The sequence below is a fragment of the Oryx dammah genome, unplaced genomic scaffold (genome assembly GCF_014754425.2).
Source record: "Oryx dammah isolate SB20612 unplaced genomic scaffold, SCBI_Odam_1.1 HiC_scaffold_29, whole genome shotgun sequence".
Classification (NCBI taxonomy): Eukaryota; Metazoa; Chordata; class Mammalia; order Artiodactyla; family Bovidae; genus Oryx; species Oryx dammah.
The window spans coordinates 24,155,479-24,176,364 of NW_024070213.1; the positions used below are offsets into that span (position 1 = coordinate 24,155,479).

At 40.7% G+C, this 20,886-nt stretch overlaps 1 protein-coding gene across 1 annotated transcript in view; it reads left to right on the top strand.

Annotated features, from left to right (window-relative positions):
* The first annotated feature begins 2,140 nt into the window (after window positions 1–2,140).
* Window positions 2,141–20,886, top strand: part of PTPRO (protein tyrosine phosphatase receptor type O) — a 277,143-nt gene continuing 258,397 nt past the window's right edge. Inside the window, exon 1 of the mRNA XM_040235255.1 lies at window positions 2,141–2,230. Within this exon, the coding sequence (XP_040091189.1) occupies window positions 2,156–2,230 (75 nt within the window). The 5' untranslated portion in view covers window positions 2,141–2,155. The remainder of the gene's footprint in view (window positions 2,231–20,886) is intronic.

The window sequence follows — 20,886 nt, forward strand, 5'->3', positions numbered from 1 at the left end:
ATATATATATAGGCTAGTTCCTCCTGGGTGAGTGTTGGATAGAGAGAATGAGAGTGTTTATTTATTTTATTAATTTTTATTGAAGTATGAAGTGAAAGTGAAAGTCATTCAGTCCTGTCCAACTCTTTGAGACCCCACGGACTATACAGTCTATGGACTTCTCCAGGCCAGAATACTGGAGTGGGTAGCCTTTCCCTTCTCCAGGAGATCTTCCCAACCCAGGGATCGAATCCAGGATCTCCCACATGGCAAGCGGATTCTTCACTAGCTGAACCACATGGGAAGTATAGCTGGGTTACAATGTTGTGTTAGCTTCTGCTGTACAGCAAAGTGAATCAGCTCTACTTGTACATGCTGCTAAGTCACTTCAGTTGTGTCAGACTCTGTGTGACCCCATAGACAGCAGCCCACCAGGCTCCCTCGTCTCTGGGATTCTCCAGGCAAGAACACCAGAGTGGGTTGCCATTTCCTTCTCCAATGCATGAAAGTGAAAAGTGAAAGTGAAGTCACTCAGTCGTGTCCGACTCTTGGCGACCCCATGGACTGCAGCCTACCAGGCTCCTCCATCCATAGGATTTTCTAGGCAAGACTACTGGAGTGGGGCGCCATTGCCTTCTCCACTTGTACATGAGCGCATGCTAAATAGCTTCAGTCATGTCTGACTCTTTGTGACCCTATGGACAATAGCCCACTAGGGTCCTCTGTCCATGGAATTCTCCAGGCAAGAATACTGGAGTGGGTAGCCATGCACTCCTCTAGGGGACCGTCCCCATCCAGGGATCCAGTCCTCCTCTCTAATGTCTCCTGCATTTACAGGCACGTTCTTTTTCACTAAGGCCACCTGGGAAGCCCATCAGTTCAGTTCAGTTCAGTTCAGTTCAGTCGCTCAGTCGTGTCCCACTCTTGCAACCCCATGAATCGCAGCACGCCAGGCCTCCCTGTCCATCACCAACTCCCGGAATACACTCAAACTCAAGCCCATCGAGTCGGTGATGCCATCCAGCCACCTCATCCTCTGTCGTCCCCTTCTCCTCCTGCCCCCAATCCCTCCCAGCATCAGAGTCTTTTCCAATGAGTCAACTCTTCGCATGAGGTGGCCAAAGTACTGGAGTTTTAGCCCCAGCATCAGTCCTTCCAAAGAACACCTATACCTATACATATATCTCCTCTTTTTCAGATTTCCTTCCCACTTAGGTCATCACAGAGTAAACAGCGAAACTCTCTGCACCATACAGTAGGCTGGAGAATGGGAGTATTTAAATGGGAGGAAGAAGAGAGTGGAAACAGGAAGGATTATCCTCCTGAGTGGGCTTCCCAGGTGGCTCTAGTGGTCAAGAATCCGCTTGCCAATGCAGGAGATGCAAGAGATACAGGTTCAATCCCTGGGTCCGGATGATACACTGGAGTAGGAAGTGGCAACCCCCTCCAGTATTTTAGCCTGGAAAATTCCAGGGACAGAGGAGCCTGGCGGGCTACAGTTCATGGGGTCGTAAAGAGTCAGGCACCCTCGCGCGCGCGCGCGCACACACACACACACACACACACTGCGTTCCATCACTACATTCACAACCAATCACTTCCTCCCACAAGGGTTAACTGCAACTGGTAGCAGATGTAGGTAGATCTAGAGGGGACCCGGGTTTCCAGCTCATGAGTTGCTCAAGAGTAGTCCGGGAAGAACTCTTGCGTCCCAGAGACTGTGGAAAGCGTTGGGGCGGAGCCTGGAGTGAGGGGCCGTCCAGCGCTGCGAGGCGGCGGGCGGACCCTGGTGGGAGGGCCCCGCGGCTGCTGTCACTTTACGAGTCCGCAGCTCGGAGCGTGAGTATCTCGGCTGCCGGAGGACCGCGGCGGGCGGCGCGCAAGGCCCCCGCCTCTCGCTCCCCACGCGGACGCCGCGCCAGAGCCTCGCCCACTCTAATCCCCACCCTCACCATCCTTAACTGTTAAAGAACAGCCGCGCCTGGCGCGTTCCTAGAGGATCCCGGGTGCAGAAGGCAGAAGGGGAGCAGGCGCAGGGGCACTGGAAAGGCAGGATGCGCCCTCCCGGAGCAACCTCGGCGCCCAGGGTCTGAGGCTGAAGCCCCAGCTCGCCATTGTGAGCCGCCCGCGGAGCCAGGCGGCGCCACCGTACTCCCGGCTCCCCGTCCACGCCGCGATGGGGCACCTGCCCACGAGGACGCGCGGCGGCCGCCGCCTCCTGCCTCTGCTCTGGCTCTTTGTGCTGTTCAAGGTAGGGGACCCCCCCCCCCTTCCCCAGCCCCCGCGGTCCTGCCTGCGCCTGCACTCCCGCGCCCTAGCTCTGCCGCCCGGGAGCCGCGCGCCCCGCGGGCGGGATGGCCCGGCTGCCGGCAGCGCCAGCTGTGCCGCCGGAGCGCACGCTTTGTTGTCCTTGCCTCTGCGTGTTCCCCGCGGGCTTAAGGGATGGGGTGGAAGAACAAGGAAGTTTGCTCCCTCCAGCTTTGACCCTTTGTGCTCTTTGACAGCCTTCGGCATCTCCATCAAAGGTCGGCTCTCCGGTGGTGCTTCCTCAGACAAAATGAGGTCACTTTCCCTTCTGGTTGCTACTGCACCCCAATGCTGCTTCACCTTTCTACCCTCCCCCAACGCGGTTGTGGAGTCTTTGTCTTAATTTACTTTCTGCTGGAATGATACACCGGGGGCTGAGCTCCCTGGCCGAAAATGGACTGCCGGGGTGGGGAGTGAGCTTGATTGTCTTTGACTAAGGAGTGTAAGCTTGAGGCTGGGCAGGACCCCTCTCCCCACGTTCTCCTCTCCAACCTTTACAAAGTCTCTAGACTTTCCTTCGCTGTATTTACTGAGGATGCTACCTCTAAATTTCAGCGTCAGACATCTGTATAATTAACTTTGTCGTGTCTTCTTTGGAATATCTTCCTCAGTGTTTTACTTTGGGGAATATAAACCAGACAAGGGCTGCTTTAAAAGAAATCCTAGTTTGATAACTATACTGTACATAAAAAATTTTAAAGAAATTTAAGTTAGATGTCTTTGGAGAAGTGTTATGAGGTTATAAGGAAGGTAATTACCTTTTCTTCGTGTCTTCCGGGTGCCTACTTCAGTTGTGTTATTTAGTCCTTTTTTTTTGGCAAAGCAAACTCAAGTGTGTCGACAGGTGACCAGGAGCTATCCTTTCAGCACCACAGCGCTATCTACCTTAGAGATGGATGAAATATTAATGGATGCAAACGTTTTCTTATCAAAGAGTCACTTCTTGCTCATACGCACCATTAATTATGAATGTCTGATAAAGAGATAGTGGAACAGAGCCAATGGATTGAGAACAGCCAGTTTTAAATATTCCATATTTTCATTTACCTTCGTGGAAAAAGGAAAAATAGTTTCTGGGAGAACCAGCAATAGAGAGCCTAAACATGATTCCAAATCATACTTAATATGTTTTTACATTTTCTGAAGCTATCAATAATTTTTTTAATTTGATAAATAATGAGCTTGGTCATATATTTTTACTCTAAGAGGTTGCTCTCTAAGGAGACACCATAAATGTGTACGTTCTATGAACACGCACAAACTTTGAAGTTCCTATTAATATTTCTATTTGTCATATTCTGTCATGTCTATTATATCTATGCAACACTTTTCATGAATGCAAAGTGAGAAATTGAATAACCACACATTTTACTAAGTAACAGCTAGGACTTGCACATATGACATCTGATCCAAATTGAACCTTTGGCAGTATCTCAGGTTTTTATTTGAATGCTTTATACTGAGCAAGAATTTCAGAAATGATCAAATGATGAGTTTGGGAGTGGAGGAAGAGTGCCATAAATAAAATGGAAAAATTTGTGGCAGGAGTTCTAATCAGAAACTTGATATTGGAATTAGAAATTGCAGTCAGTGATGGAATAGACTAATAGATGTTCACCCAGTTCCACATAATAAATGTTTTCCTGCACATTTGTAGTTTAGTGTAACTTATGATAGTACATTAATAAAGCTTGCCATTTAATAAATACTGTCATGGGACAAATGATCTTGTAAAGAAAATCATTATTTTATATTTCACGTAAATGCAGCATTTTATATCTCCTGAATATAAAGTATAACAGAGAAAGGATATATATACATGAAAGTGTTAGTCACTTAGTCGTATCCGACTCATCGCAACCACATGGACTATAGCCCACCAGGCTCCTCTGTCCCTGGGATTTCCCAGGCAAGAATACTGGAGTGGGTAGCCATTCCCTTCCCTATATGTCTGTGTATATATACATATGCATATATGTATATACATATACATATATATATACTGAATACCCACTATGTCAGTCTTCTAGGTATTTTGCATATGCTATTTCATTCACTTATTTTGTTACAACTGACAAGAAAGTGGTTAACCAGGCACATAGAATAATGTATTTACATTTTTGAAATAGTATATTTCACAGTAAATTTGGTTCACAGCATAATCTTTCCACAATTTGGAGATGCTTTTGCATTCAAGATCCTGAATAAGTGCCAGTCAAACAGTCCGCTGGAAACTATCACAACCTTGTTAACTGGCCGTATTCCAACATAAAATAAAAGTTTAGTAGAAAATAATTTTAAAAATTAAAAAAGGAAACATAGCATTCCATTATTAAATGCCAAGTTGTTGGTTGAATCTCAGTGATGAAATCTAAAAAGGTTTATCTGTGTTGAGTCAGAACAAACCCATTTCCCTATGTGATTGACTATAACCAGTTTCATTGCTGTAGCCTCAAGATGCCTGGGTAAGGAAGCCTTTGTGCATTGTTCTCTGTTCATGGTTTAGAGATGGACACATTTAATCAGGCATATCCAATTGCTTAAGTCACCCACTTTGTGTTATGAGGTTAATATCTGCATAATTGATGTTTCCTAAGCACAATGTTGGTTATGAGGATTTCTACTTTCATATACATAGTGGCATGAAAATAGAAAACAAAAGAAGAACTTTGTTATCAAATATACTGGGATCCCACCAAACTCACTTGAGCTTCTAAGGTGGCCCAGTGGTACAGAATCCGCTGCCAATCGATGCAGGAATGTTGGTTCTATCCCTGGGTCAGATAGATGCCCTGGAGAAGGAAATGGTAACCCACTTCAGTATTCTTGCCTAGAAAAATTCCACAGAGAGAGGAGCCTGATGGGCTACCGTCTGTGGGGTCACAGACTCTGACATGACTGAGCACGTGCACACGCACCAATCTCAAAGTGTTCTACACATGCTGTGCTGTGCTTAGTTGCTCAGTCATGTCCGACACTTTCTGACGCCGTGGACTGTAGCCTGCCAGGCTCCTCAGTCCATGAGATTCTCCAGGCAAGAATATTGGAGTGGGTTGCCATGCTCTTCTCCAGGGGGATCTTCCCAACACAGGGATCGAATCCAGGTCTCCTGCATTGCAGGCAGTTTCTTTACCATCTGAACCACTGGGGAAGGCCAAGAATACTGGAGTGGGTAGCCTGTCCCTTCTCTGGGGATCTTCCCGACCCAGTAATCGGACCAGGGTCTCCTGCATTGCAGGGGGATTTTTTACCAGGTCTCCTGAATTGCAGGGAGATTCTTTACCAGCTGAGCTACCAGGGAAGCCATTCTACCCATATGTAAACGTAAATGGAGTAGTGTTAATATTTATCTGGTGATTCTCCCTCTCCATACATCTTCCCATAATTTCAGGGAAACAATGTAATTTCTCTTGCCCAGCCTATCTTTACTGAACCTCTCCTTGAAAATTACTTCATATATCACTTCACTCCACATCAGTATTTTCTCAATGAAGATGTAAATTGTGGAATATGACATCATAGGAATTAAAATTCTGCCTTCCCTGAAATGGTTCCCATTAGTGGTCAACTGGAAGGTTCCCCTAAAGTCATTGGCTTGGCATGAAACCTTCTTTCTTTCTGAACCTCCTCTCTATATTTCCTTTCATCTCTGCTCTTACTTGATATATAATCGGGGAACATTAAATTTGAAAGGGCCTCAATTACATTTTCTAAAAGAAGTTTATGTTTAATTCTATAAAGCATAACTGTTATCATGCTGACCATAGTATTTATTCAGGAGAAATACCCACTTTCCAAGGTCTATCTGTCTTTCTCCACTTCCTTTCCCTTGCCCCTCTCTTTTGATGTGGGCCATTTTAAAAATCTTTACTGAATTTGTTACAATATTGCTTCTGTTTTATGTTCTCGGTTTTTTTTGTCCATGAGACATGTGAGATCTCAGCTTCCCAACCAGGGATGGAATCCTCACTCCCTCCATTAGAAGACAAAGTCTTAACCACCGGACTGCCAGGGAAGTCCCTTATCTTTCTTCTTCTCCCTAATTCTCTTCACCACCTCCATTTCTCTCTCTCTTTCCCTGCTCCCCCACCCACCCCACACACATACAGGCACAGACACACAGAAAATCTTCACTTTCCTTTTTGAAGTTTTACATTCACATTCTATATCACACAAGGTTGGCAGTTGAACCATAATCTTTTCATCTTTCTGAAGCAGCTTATACCATTCTCCTTGCAGTGAAGTTTGCTACCATTAATTTCTTTGTCAATTGACTTCCTTGGCAAATGTTGTTGCCAACCTATTAGAAAAACTCTTTTACATGTGACATCCCTAGTAAATTGGAGAAGGTTCACTGGGCTGGACTTCTACAGGGAATTGGGTGATAATCCTTCCCAGTGTGAGCATCTGTTTGCTTCTCTTCTTTGCTATGTGAAAGATTGTTGCTCTGTGAAAGTATAAAAAATTCAGACTTACCTGTTTCTCTTTTTGGCTCATAAGAAAATATGTGTCTATGAATAAATAATTTAAAGCAAGGGGAGTTTTACTTTATTTTTTAAAGGTAGTGCTAGTTCTAGTATTTAAATATCCAACTTACAGGTATTTAAATTTATAAGTACATTGATTCTTTTGTTTTATAAACATAATTTTGACTTGAGTCTTTAGTGTTTCCAAAGGATCTTGGTGTTGGATAGAGTTGGTACATCTGTGTAAGCCATTGTGATTGGTAGCAGCTTAGCACAGTAGAATGCCTCACAGCTGTGAGCACAGATATTTATTTTTCATTTTCTTCCTAATATAATACCTTCAGGTACACAGTTCCAGTGGTGTTGTATTTTCAGAAGTATAGTATAGTGTAGTGATGAGCTTTACAGGTAAAAAGCAGTATGTTCGTTTTGTTACTCCTAATACATTGTAAATGTTTTTGAAATAAAGCCAAGTCTATTGTAAATTTTGGGCTTCCCTTGTGGCTCAGCTGGCAAAGAATCCACCTGCAATGTAGGAGGCCTGGGTTCGATCCCTGGGTTGGGAAGATCTTCTGGAGAAGGGAAAGGCTACCCACTCCATTATTCTTGCCTAGAGAATTCTAGGCAAGAGTTGAATATGACTGAGAGACTTTCACTTCCACTTTCATTGTAAGTTTTTGTCTTCTATTGTGCCTTGTATGCAGTGTTAGGCATATGATAGAAGTTTAATAAACAAGATTTAAATTTTTGGCATTGTATAAGTAGTTTTTGACAGAGATGTGGTTAAGTATCAGTAATATTGAGTTGTGAACTCATCTTTAAGGAAAACATGAGGAAATTAGCATTGTGTGAATTAAATCATTATAATTACAATGCAATCGTTATACCAAAAATATATTACCCATCCCTTATATTCAGTTCAGTTAAGTTCAGTTGCTCAGTCGTGTCTGACTCTTTGCGATCCCATGAATCACAGCACGCCAGGCCTCCCTGTCCATCACCATCTCCCGGAGTTCACGCAGACTCACGTCCATCAAGTCAGTGATGCCATCCAGCCATCTCATCCTCTGTCATCCCCTTCTCCTCCTGCCCCCAACCCCTCCCAGGATCAGAGTCTTTTCCAATGAGTCAACTCTTCGCATGAGGTGGCCAAAGTACTGGAGTTTCAGCTTTAGCATCATTCCTTCCAAAGAAATCCCAGGGCTGATCTCCTTCAGAATGGACTGGTTGGATCTCCTTGCAGTCCAAGGGACTCTCAAGAGTCTTCTCCAACACCACAGTTGAACTTATAAAAGTCTTAAATCAAAAAACCTACATGGTCAGTTCAGTTCAGTCACTCAGTCATGTTGGACTCTTTGTGACCCTCTGGACTGCCACACACCAGGCTTCCCTGTCCATCCCCAACACCTGGAGCCTACTCAAATTCATGTCCATTGAGTTGCTGATGCCATCCAGCCATCTCACTCTCTGTCATCCCCTTCTCCTCCTGCCTTCAGTCTTTCCCAGCATCAGTGTCTTTTCCAATGAGTCAGTTCTTCACATCAGGTGGCCAAAGTATTGGAGTTTCAGCTTCATCATCAGTCCTTCCAATGAACACTCAGGACTGATTTCCTTTAGGATGGAGTGGTTTGATCTCCTTGCAGTCCAAGGGACTCTCAAGAGTCTTCTCCAACACAGTTCAAAAGCATCAATTCTTTGGTGCTCAGCTTTCTTTATAGTCCAACTCTCATATCCATACACGACTACTGGAAAAACAATAACTTTGATTAGATGGACATTTGTTGGCAAAGGAAATACCCATATGGTATTTCCCTCCAAAAGAATACTTTGGATTGCTCATTTATTCATCACTGTTACCCCAACTGCTATTAACTGTCATTGGTTAAAAGTTTGTGTTGAGGACTTCCCTGGTGGTCTGGTGGTTGGGAATCCCCCTGCCAATGCAGGCAACATGGGTTCAGTCCCTGGTCTGTGAGAATTCCACCTGTTGGGAGGCAGTTAAGCCCGTGTGCCACAACTACTGAAGCCCATGCTCACCTCAACTTGAGAAAGTCTGCATCAGCAACAAACACCCAATGTAGCCAAAAATAAATAATATGTTTAAAATATGATATATTTTGTAGAAGTTTGAGTTAAAATACTATGAGGAATAACTTTCCTTACCTTTATATATGACCTACAACTTCAGCCAATATGCAGAAACACAGGTGATATTTTTGCTTCCTCTGCCATATAATCCTTCTTCTGTGACCAGTACCAACTGGAACTAACAAAGATTTCTGCATTCTTCTATATGCAGAAATAGAAATCCCTCTGAGTTTTTGCCATAACTTTGCTTTTAGGAGATGAGGCCTTTTCTACAGCCTAGTGTTAGTCATATCTGTGGTAGTGTTCAATCCAGGGGCATAAACCAATGCAAAGCCTTAAAGAACTCTTCTATGGTGCTCCTGGAGCCACATTGGTGTCAGCTCCTTCTGCCAAATAAATATGTGGGAGGCCTCCATGTGCACTTGTGTCACTGATTTGAGAAGCTAAAACAAGGTTAGCTTGGCACCAGTGGAATGAACACGAGGGTAAATGGGGTAGGACAAAACCAGAGACAGAACACAAAGTCTCTTGTCCTCTCCTCTTCTGGTGCTGTTGGTTCCAGCAGGTTCCATATTGTTTCTATCAGTGATTCAAAAGGGTGTATAAGTAACCTTCTTGAACACCTCTTATGTAATCTGTCATCACTAATTACTCCTAATTAATGAGCTTGTTCTTTCCTAAGCTTGTTCTTGGTGTTCAGAGTGCTGATTTCTAGTTTTCTTTTTCCTCTGAACATGGTGCCTTACAATTTATTTCTATGAATACAACCATATCTTATCTCTGTGTCAGAAAAATCATCCTCAACTCATTCATTCAGAATCTAATTCTCCAGTAAAATGTGTCTCTTTTCCCTAGGCATTCTAGATCAATTCCTCTTACTTCTAAATATACTAAAATCACCAAACAAACAAGAGGATGTTTGAAACAAGGTTGTAGAGGTTTCTGGAGAGAGCAGTTTTCCTCTCCTTTTTGTCAAGAAATTGAGACGAAAGAGAGAGAAATGATATATGCTTGAAAAAAATCTTTCAGAAACAGAGAATCAGAATTGAAACTAAGAATCTGAGTTCAAGGGCTATGTTAGAAATGATAAATACTCATGGTAATTTCTGTAAGAAAATGAATATAGAGAAAATTAAGGAATCAAAAGAAAAAAGTGTGATGAAAATAGTATATTGCCAACCTTCTATCTATATTTAAATGTGTTTCTTCTTGAATGCTCTTCATTTGTTTGGTTTCCCACTCTTCCTAAATAGGAATACTGTGCAGTTCATTTTTCTAACAATAAAAATGTTGTTTTCTCTCATAAAGCAAATTAAAACCAAATGAATCTGCTCATTTTGCACCTTTACTAGCAAATATAAATAGTAGGGATGTGATTTATCTACAATGTAGAGGTACAAAATCAGAACTATTTTTTGTAACACTAATGTATATGTGATTTAAATTATGAATGTTTCTCTTGTTTTGTATCATCTCATTTAACTGTTATTTAGAAAACTGAGACTTTTGTTGCTTTTTTTCAGACCCACTGTTGTGAAAAGCATGGTAGCATTTAGGAAAATACAAATTTATATGCATGGAAATCAAGGGATGGAAGTCAGTTTAAGGAGATTCCTGTATGCTGTGCCAGAATGTAGAGTCTTTACCCTCTAGGTGAAGAAGACTATTGAAAGGTTTAATCAAAACTGAATGGAATAAGATTTGCATTTTTGATAGAGCCTTTGGCTGTAGGAAAGGCTTTCTCAAAGGTATACCAGATAGGGAAGCAGTTAAACTGCTAGGAGGTTATTGTAATGATCCAATTAAGAGATATAATACAAACCTTGAAGGAAGAGAGGTGGTGTTCAAAATAGCTAAAATGACAAGACTAGTTACATGTGGGAAATTAACGAAAGAGGAGTCCAAGGTCTTTTCCAAGTAACTGATACCTTTACCTGAAATGTTGCTACTATTATGATACCAAGTGGGCTGGTGGTATCCATTCTCTCCTCCAGATCAGCATACCCCTTTCTCCACCCACAGTACCAGGGAGCTCCCCTATAAAGGCTGCCTCTTCAGGTCCCCTTGCCCTTTGGCCTATAGTGAGTTTGACTGATAGGAAGCATCAGAGTCCTTATTCCCCCAGTGTCCACCTTGGCTTGACCCTGATAGGCAGTAGATTCAGTCTCTCTTCCAATCTTGTAGTCAGCCTTTCTATTAAGGCCAAGTTCTGGCCAAGTTCCAGAAACAGCTTCTTGGTCCCTGTAGGATAACAGCTTCTCACTGCTGCTTCTCCCTGGGCACTTTAACATCCCTATTTAGTAACATTATTTCTGCTCCACACCTTAATTAACAGTCTTTTGATTAAACTCTATGAAGGTTCTCCTGCCTGCACTGCTGGGACCTCTACTGCTACAGTGTATGATGAGGTTAGCGGAGGGCCTCTTGAGTTTGACTTGCCTAAAAAAGCAGGTGCTTAGTTAGATATGAGTCTGATCTAGGGGAAAGGGCAAACCTGAAGTTGTGAATGGGAATGTTTCAGCAGAGGGCAAAGGAGAGAAGGGCAATGGGCCAGGGTGGGACCTTTGAGGAGCACTAACATTTAATAAGGAACGTTGGAAGGTGAAGAAGGAATAGCCAGAGAGGTATAAGAATCAAGGAACCCAAGCTCTGGTTTTGAGTGAGAGTGATTTGTCAACAGAGTCAAAACAACCTCCTGTACACTAAGGTCTGGAAAATCTTTGGATTGGGAAATAGTCTGTTGGTCTCTTAGAGCTTGGGAAGGGTGGCATGCTTCTGGGAATTGAAGAGTTAAGAACTGGCCTCTTGTTTGTTAGGATAAGCATCTACGTCCCTGTCTATATTTATACTTTGCAAATAAGATGTAGAGAAAAAAATGTATGGACACCAAAGGGGAAAGGAGGGAATGGTAGGATTAATTGGGAGATTGGGATTGACATATATACACAGTCGATACTATGTATAAAATATATAGCTAGTGAGATCCTACTGTATAGCATGGGGAGCTCCATTCTGTGCTCCATGTGACCTAAGTGGGAAGGAAATTCACAAAAGAGGGGATATATGTAAACACAGAGCTGATTCACATTGCTGTACAGCAGAAACTAATGCACTCCAATAAAAATTAGTAAAAAAAATAAGTAAATAAATTACCACTTTAAGAAGGAAAAAAAAAAAGATAGATATTGTTGGGCCAGAGAGACCTGATTTCAATCTCAACTCTCTAGGTTGTTCCTCTTACTAGCAGCAGGATGTAGGGGAAATTATTTGTCTTCTCTGAGGTTCCTATGGTGATTGGCTATATTTATCTCGGAGGATTACTGTCAGGAATAATTGGGATAATGACCATAAAATATCTTAAACAGTGCCTAGAATACAGAAAGCACTTAGTAAATGTTGTGTCTAAAAACAGAAATAGAAAGAAACAGGATAATTAAAATAACTAATGGAAAATCAAAGAAGATGAACAATTAAAACGGTATCTAAAGCAGCATCTTCCCAAATGTACCCCATGGAACACTAGAGACTTGAAATATTAACAGATGTTGTTAAAAATAAACACTTTGTGCAGACTTAAATTTGGGAAGTAATCTATTTATTAATAACTTTGTTTTAAACTAATATCAATTAATTTATTATTTTTTGTACCAGGATTTCTTAAAAAATTTACTATGTTAATATTCATTGTGTTTTCAGAAGGAAGACATAGTGTGTAACATTTTCCAAGTTTAACTGCAGAATTCTGTTTTTAAAAATGATTCATGTGTATGTGTATGTATGTTAGTTGCTCAATTATGTTCAACTTTTTGTGACCCCATTGATTGTAGCCCACAAGCCTTCTCTGTCCATGGGGATTCTCCAGGCAAGAATACTGGAGTTGGTATCCACTCCCTTCTTTAAGGTATCTTCCCAACCCAGGGATTGAAGCTGGGTCTCCTGCATTACAGGTGGATTTGTTACCATCTGAGCCACGAGGGAAGCCACAAAATGATTTACTGGAATAGTGAATACACCATAAAATATGGAAAACATATACATTTTTTTCTTCCAAGAGAGCTGAACATCAGTCCTTGGAAAGAAAGCAAGGAATAGTTGCTCTCCTTCACGCAAATTCTTCAGATTCTGAAATTTAGACTATGATAAATCTTACTTCTATGTTTTCCCTATCATTAGGATTATTTTCTTTATTAAAAAAGAAAGACATAAAGAAAAAAAGTGTCTAGTGTACAAGTGTATTATTTCTTAAGGTGTATTCACTATAAAATGCTTCATGGAAATAGTGAATACACCTTAAGAAACAATATGCTTGTACACTAAGACACTTTTTTCTTTGTTTCTCTTTTTTATGAGGAAAGTAACCCTAATGATAGGGAAAACATAACAGTAAGATCAATCATAATCTAAATCTCAGAATCTGAAGAATTTGCATGAAGGAGAGCAACTATTCCCTGCTTTCTTTCCAAGGGCTGATGGTCAGCTTTCTTGGAAGAAAAAAATGTATATGTTTTCCTTATTTTATGGGTTATGCCAACTCTGGGTTTGGTAACTGTACATATAAAAATTTCTTCGGTCTTTATTAAAAAGATGGAAAATTAATTTTAACATTATTTTTCAAATATCATTGTCTTAATATATGACTTGACTTAGAACAATTTTGTTCAGTATATTTCATTGAATATAAAACTATACTTTTCAAAGGTCATGTAATTTAATGCTTAAAGTGAAAGTGAAGTCGCTCAGTCATGTCCGACTCTTTGCAACCCCGTGGACTGTAGCCTACCAGGCTTCTCAGTCCATGGGATTCTCCAGGCAAGAGTACTGGAGTGGATTGCCATTTCCTTCTCCAGGGATCTTCCCAACCCAGGGATCGAACCCAGGTCTCCCACATTGGAGGCAGACACATTAACCTCTGAGCCACCAGGGAAGCAAGCTACTATTTATCTAATATGACTGCCAATTGGTCATTAATGGAAGAATTGCTGTCAGCTGAGAGGTAACTGTTCCACTTTGGAGCAGTCATTTCATTGTTTGGTTTGGTGTTGAGGTAAGCTGGCTCTGGCTGTATCTTTCACATATTATTTCTATCCCTGTCTTATTTTAGTATGGGACTATGTTGTGACTGTTCCTGCTTTCTTGAATGTTCAGAACAATTGCTTGCCAACAGACTTGTCAGGCTATAAAGATAGTATGTGAGAAGCTTGTCATTGCTCTGTCTTGTCCTCAGCCCTCTATCACACCACTGTAAGCTGTTTACAGCAGCCCAAAAGTTTTGCCTATTGCCATTCTTCTCTTTCATGGCCATAGTAGCCATTTGGGCAAAAGACAGTTCTCTTTCTTCTCAAGTTCCATGATGAACCATCAAGAGCGCCCATCTCTGCTCAAAGAAAATTCCTCAACATGTTTTTCCCAAGCAGCCAATCTAAAATCACCCCATCACTCCAAAATACTACCACTTTTATGCAGGTTCAGATTCTTAAGAAAAGGTATTACTCCCTCCATGACATTATACCAACTCTTTATTATGACTTAACTCCTCTCCTGGAATGCATGTAGGTTCCATGAAGGCAACATCTTTATTTTTTTTGCTGACTGCTGTATCTCCGGCTGTTGGAAGGGTGCCTAGTCCAGGGTAGATGCTCAGTAAAATATTTGTTGAATATATGAATGAACATTGAATGAATACACGGAGTGAGAAAGGTCAAACAGGAGTTATGGGACAGGCTTGAGACAGAGGAAGAGCAGGTTGTAAGCAGGTGCAAGTTCCGGGCACAGTGACATGAACCAGGAGGAAGAGTCCATCAGGCGCGCAGTGCTGAGCAAGGCTCCGGGAGAGAGTGGAGTCAGAACGGGCAGATAATCTTGAAATGCTATTTTATCAGTCTTGTGGAGGAAGCAGAGGTTTTATTACCACAGTGACAATGAAGTCTTTTGAACATTAAGATAAGCTTCTTCATACATTTTCCCCCTTGCTATTGTATTGTCAGAATAAAGTACTGACAGATGGTGTATATTCAAGCAATGGATGTGTTCCCCTCTGTGGCAAATTCTCATCTGTAGTAAAGTAAAAACTCAGCCTTTCTGATCACTTATTCTCTATTTTATTCACTGACTATGCATACAATTTACTTTAATTTCCAAACAAAGTGGTTTTGGAGTTTTTCAAATCCAAAAATGTGTTCTTGGTTCTACAATTTGAGAATATCAAAAAATAAAAATAATTTTTAAAATAAAACTTTTCCTTTATTTTTCTCTCACCATGCATATTAATGTGCTCAGGATGTAGACCACTAAAAACATTTTCAGAAACTCACATGACTGATTGAAACTCAGATTATTATTATTTTCCTTCAGTAATTGAAAGCTATGATTCCCTTATTCCTTAAAATTATATATATATATATATTTTAAAAAATACGTGTTAGTATCTCCCAGAAAATTTTTAATGGATTTTAGATAATGAATGTCTTCTCTTGTATAAGATTCCAATAGGTCATTTTATATAGAAACAATGGTAATTTTCATATTCAATTGAATACTAGATAATAAATATTTCATTATCCAGACATGGACAGACCATTAAATAGTCTGATTGAATTAGTGTTGTAGTCATTAAAATGTTAGTACATGTACACCAGTGACTAAAATATAAAACTATATGCATAAAACACATGCTATTTTTCCTTATGCTATTCTGCTAGAGAATTGAAAGGTATTACATTGTCTTGTAATATACTACATTTTGTCCACAGTCTACCCCTGTATTGGTAAAGAGTGGGATTTTTAGTTACTTGCAATTACTTTTCTCTATGACCAATTTTCTTTTTGTTTGTTGATAATTCAATATCTTCTCAAGAGTCAAAAACAGAGGAAAATTGTGATCAGATAACTTGTACACTCACATAAATGGCTTAAAAAGGATTTTCCCCTTCCATGGATTTATGATAAGGAGAAATGCATGTGGAGAGTATGAAAATAATATTAATAATTCTATGATTAATAGATTTTTTAAGATTTGTGCTTTTTTAAAATTGAAATCTATAGTTATTTATTTATTTGTTTGTTTGTTTTATCTACCCCTGATGGCATGTGGTATCTTAGTTCCCTGACCAGGGATAGAACCTGTGCCCCCTGCAGTGGAAGCATGGAGTCTTAACCACTGGACCTCCAGAGAAGTCCAGATAAATTATTATTTTTTAAGTTTAACAGTTCTTTCTTTCTTTCTTTTTTAGTATCAAAGCAAAATTTCTAGAAATCTCTAAGAACACAATTATATGAGTCTCTTTCTGTCTCTGTGTGGTTCCTCAGAATTTGGCTAATTGTCATACATCATGTTTTCCTATTGAAGTCAATTTGGTGGTCAAGAAAATATAGTCTAGTAATATTGCTTTGGGATGTCTGTTTACTTTGATGTTGTGCTGAAAACTAAAGAGTAATCCTAAAAATGGAGTGTCTTAACAAGTGCCACAAAGTAGTAAGCATCATTTTTACCATAAGTGTTGACAGCATTACCATAAGAAATCCCTTATTACTTGGATGTACTAAAAATGCCTAGATTTTATCTAGGAAGAAAAATTGACTTCTAATTTTCTGAATGTTAAGTGGATTAATAAGGTGAATAGTAAAAAGCCAAGGGAATTGTATAATGTCTGTAATGTATTATTAAACAGTAAGTCATGTGGTTCTCCCTTAAAGGATTTTAGAAAAAGCTGGCTTATTATAGAGTTATTTACATATAAATATAGAGATTAGATGTGGCCAAGTTAATTTTGCATCATCATGGGGACTTTCTTCCACGGTTTCCCCGAGCTAAATTATACTTTTTAATTAGTCCTTCAGAAATAACTATAGGCCTCACTCAAGATGGATAACTACTTGGAATTTATGATATGAAGATTCTGGTATTATCAAAACCGTTCAAAAATGATTGCAAGGACTTAGATTTAAGTTCAGTTCAGTCGCTCAGTCGTGTCCGACTCTTTGCGACCCCATGCATCGCAGCACGCCAGGCCTCCATGTCCATCACCAACTCCCGGAGTTCACTCAAATTTACGTCCATTGAGTCGGTGATGCCATCCAGCCATCTCATCCTCTGTCGTCCCCTTCTCCTCTTGCCCCCAATCCCTCCCAGCATCAGAATCTTTTCCAATGAGTCAGCTCTTCACATGAGGTGACCAAAGTACTGGAGTTTCCACGTTAGCATCATTCCTTCCAAAGAACACCCAGGGCTGATCTCCTTTAGAATGGACTGGTTGGATCTCCTTGCATTCCAAGGGACTCTCAAGAATCTTCTCCAACACCACACTTCAAAAGCATCAATTCTTCGGTGCTCAGCCTTCTTCACAGTACAACTCTCACATCCATACATGACTACTGGAAAAACCATAGCCTTGACTAGACGGAACTGTGGACTTAATCCTGAAAATTTAGCTTATCAGTTGTTGTTCAGTTGCTAGGTTGTGTCCAACTCTTTGCGACCCCATGGACTACAGCATGCCAGGCTTCCCTATCCTTCATTATCTCATGGAGCTTGCTCAGACTTATGTGCATTGAGCTGGTGATGCCATCCAACCATCTCATCCTCTGTCACCCCTTTCTCCTCCTGCCCTCAGTCTTTCCTAGCATCAAGGTCTTTTCCAATGAGTTGGCTCTTCTCATCAGGTGGCCAAAGTATTAGAGCTTCAGCCTCAATATCAGTCTTTCCAATGAATATTCAAGGTTGAGTGACATAACAGTTTTACCTAATTAAAAAGAAGCAATTGATAAGGGACTTCTTTTTAATTAGGTAAAACTTAAATCTGCAAAAATAAGCCCCCTACCTTTAGACGTGTTCCAGCTTCCTTCCTTGAATTTATTTTTTTTGTCTATTTGCACTTGACAAAAGACAACTGTATTTCTAATTCTTTTCTGCATTTGATTGCTGCCACATCTTTTTATTTATTTTTTGAAGGCTAGTTGGAAATCTAATAAGACTGTTTCATTGAAATTCTTGTTGCTATGTTGAGGGCTTCAATTAGCCTTTTTTTAAAACCATGTGATTTCTTGTGGTTCTGAAGTAGGGAGTTCTTAATTTGAAATAAGTCTGAATCAGGCATGCATCACCAAACACAAGAATTTTCTAAAATAGATTAAAAATTTGAGAACTAATACATGTTCACTGTGGAAAATGTATAAAATACAACCAGCAGAAAGGGAAGAACGTTGTCATTCCTACACATTCAATTCTAAAATAACTACCATCTGGGGATATATCATTCCAATTTTTTTTCCCCATGTCTGTGTAGCTGAGTGGGTAAGTAAAAAGAAAAAATAGCATCAAATTGTCCTACTATTTTAGCATGCTCTTTTCACTTAAATGTATTATGATAATTTTTACAAGACCTGAATGTTTTCAGTTCTCTTCAATTTATGAATTAAGCCACGGGTCTGAGGGTCAATTATATTCAAGTCCCAGTTGTGTTTGCACCAGTGAAGGACGTGGATAATCATACATATTGATTATGACCATGAACTGCTGGGGATCATCACCTATATGTGTGCCTTCCATTAGCATGATTAGCTCAGAATTAGTCACAGAAAAACTTCAAAGGCTATGTTGACAGGCATTTATTTTCTATTTTTCCATAGTTAAATATCATGCATAAAAAAAAAATAAGAATAAGGACTTCCCTGGCAGTCTGTTGGTTAAGACTTCACCTTCCAATGCAGGTGGTGTGGGTTTGATCCCGAGTTGGGGAGTTAAGATCCCAAATGCCTCAGGGCCAAAAAAAAAAAAAAAAAAACCCACCATGAAACAGAGACAACATTGCAACAAGTTCAATAAAGACTTTTTAAAAAACTTAAGAGTATAGGCTCAGTCCTGAAGAAAATCAACCCTGAATGACTCTTCCAATACTCTTCCAACACTTCCAAAGCTCCAATACTTTGGCCACCTGTTGGGAAGAGCGGACTCATTGGAAAAGACCCTGATGCTGGGAAAGATTGAGAGCAGGAGAAGAAGTGGGTAACAGAGGATGAGGTGGTTGGATGGCATCATGAGTTTGAGCAAACTCCAGGAAATAGTGAAGGATAGGGAAGCCTGGCATGCTTTAGTTCATGGGGTTGCAGAGTTGGACATGGCTTACCAACTGATCAATAACAACAACACAACAATAAACTCTGTAGTCAAAAAGATACAGGGTTGAACTTTGGCTCTGCTCTTCTAGCTGTGTGTCATCTGATGGTGTACTGACTTTGTACTGACTTCTTCATCGAAGACGCAAATTACAGTGACTGCCCAAATCATTATTTTTTCCAGTGGCCAAGTCTGCCATCTTCTCCACCACCTGCCATCTTTTGAGGAAAACACCTTTTTGATTTGATTTTTATGATTGGAAAGGGTCCTCCTTGACCTTAATGTCCTGGGCAGAGTGATCAGTCGAGGGGTGAACCCTGACCTGAGCTAAACCCAATGAGGACTGCACCCCACCACTGTCTTTGAGATTGGCATGAGATCTAAGCCAAACCTATCAGAATCTTTCCCTGTAATTACTTCTAAAATGGCAATGGTTGGAAAGAATATGCTTCAGCTGTGACGTTAGCCAAGACATAGGAGCTAAGACACGAGCCTGAAAGCTATCCCCAATAAAGCTGATTCATAAGAAGAAACATGTTCTAGCAGAGAAGGAGGAGGTAGAAGCAATGGAGGGGCTTCCCTGGGGGCTCTGTTATAAAGAACGCGCCTGCCAACACAGGAGCCATGGGTTCAATCCCTGGGTCGGGAAGATCCCCTGGAGAACAGAATGACAATCCACTCCAGTATTCTTGCCTGGAAAATCCCATGGACAGAGGAGCCTCCCATGGGCTATAATCCATGGGGTTGCAAACTGTCAGACACAACTTAGCAACTAAGAACAACAACAGAAACAGTAGCAGCTTCAGCAAGACATCTTTCATTGCACAAAGACTATCTCACTTCTTGACTCTAGCATCACTCTACAGCAGTCTACAAAAATGCAGTTCTGTCGCTCTCAAGCAGGTACAGAAATGCTTGGAATCTTTAAGAAATCTGAATCTTGTACACCTAAAGCTAAGACAACATTATAAATCAACTATACTTCCATTAAAAAAAAAAAAGAAGTGTGAATCCGAGTTGGTATGATACAATTTATCATACAAACTGGGGTCCTTCCAAGACTGAAAGGGATCATTATGCCAGGACAGCAGACATAAATTGGCCTGATCTGTCCAGGAAAAGCAGGACAGATGGCTACTCCTTCCTGAATGTACTAACAGGCATGTTTGATGCAGTATGGAGTCACTAGCTCCTTGCCCATGTCATCCATCTCTGAAAACTTCTGTTCTAAACAACACAAGTTAGCTGTAAGAGGAATTGTAATTATCTTTGTCAAAAATGTATAGGAATGTTTATAGTAGCTTGGTTTGTACTAGCCAAACACTGCAAATAACCAAAATGACCTTCAGTAAGTGAATGGTTAAACAAACGGTGGTATTTTTGGTACCATGTGATATTATTACTCAGCAACAAAGAAGAATAAATTATTGAAACCCACAGGAACCTGAGTGAACCACAAGGAAATCATGCTGACTGAAAAAAGCCACTCTCAAAATGTTGCAAAATGTATAATTTCATTTATATGAAAATGAAAGTGTTAGTCACTCAGTCGTGTCCGACTCTGCGACTCCATGGACTGTAGCCCACCAGGCTCCTCTGTCCATGGGATTCTCCAGGCAAAAATACTGGAGTGGGTTGCCATTCCCTTCTCTAGGGGATCTTCCCGACCCAGGGATCGAACCCAGGTCACCCATATTGCAGGCAGATTCTTTACCATCTGAACTACCAGGGAAGCCCTCCGTTTATACAGCACCCTAGAAACAACAAAATTATGGAGATGGAGAACAAATTGCTGGTTCCCAAGGATTAGGAGTTAAGTGGGGTGGAGGAGGAAGTGTACATGACCACGAAGGCATAGCATGAAAGAGGCTTATGATAAGTGAACCACTGTGTATCTTGATCATTGTGAGAGTTACGTGAATTTATACATGTGAT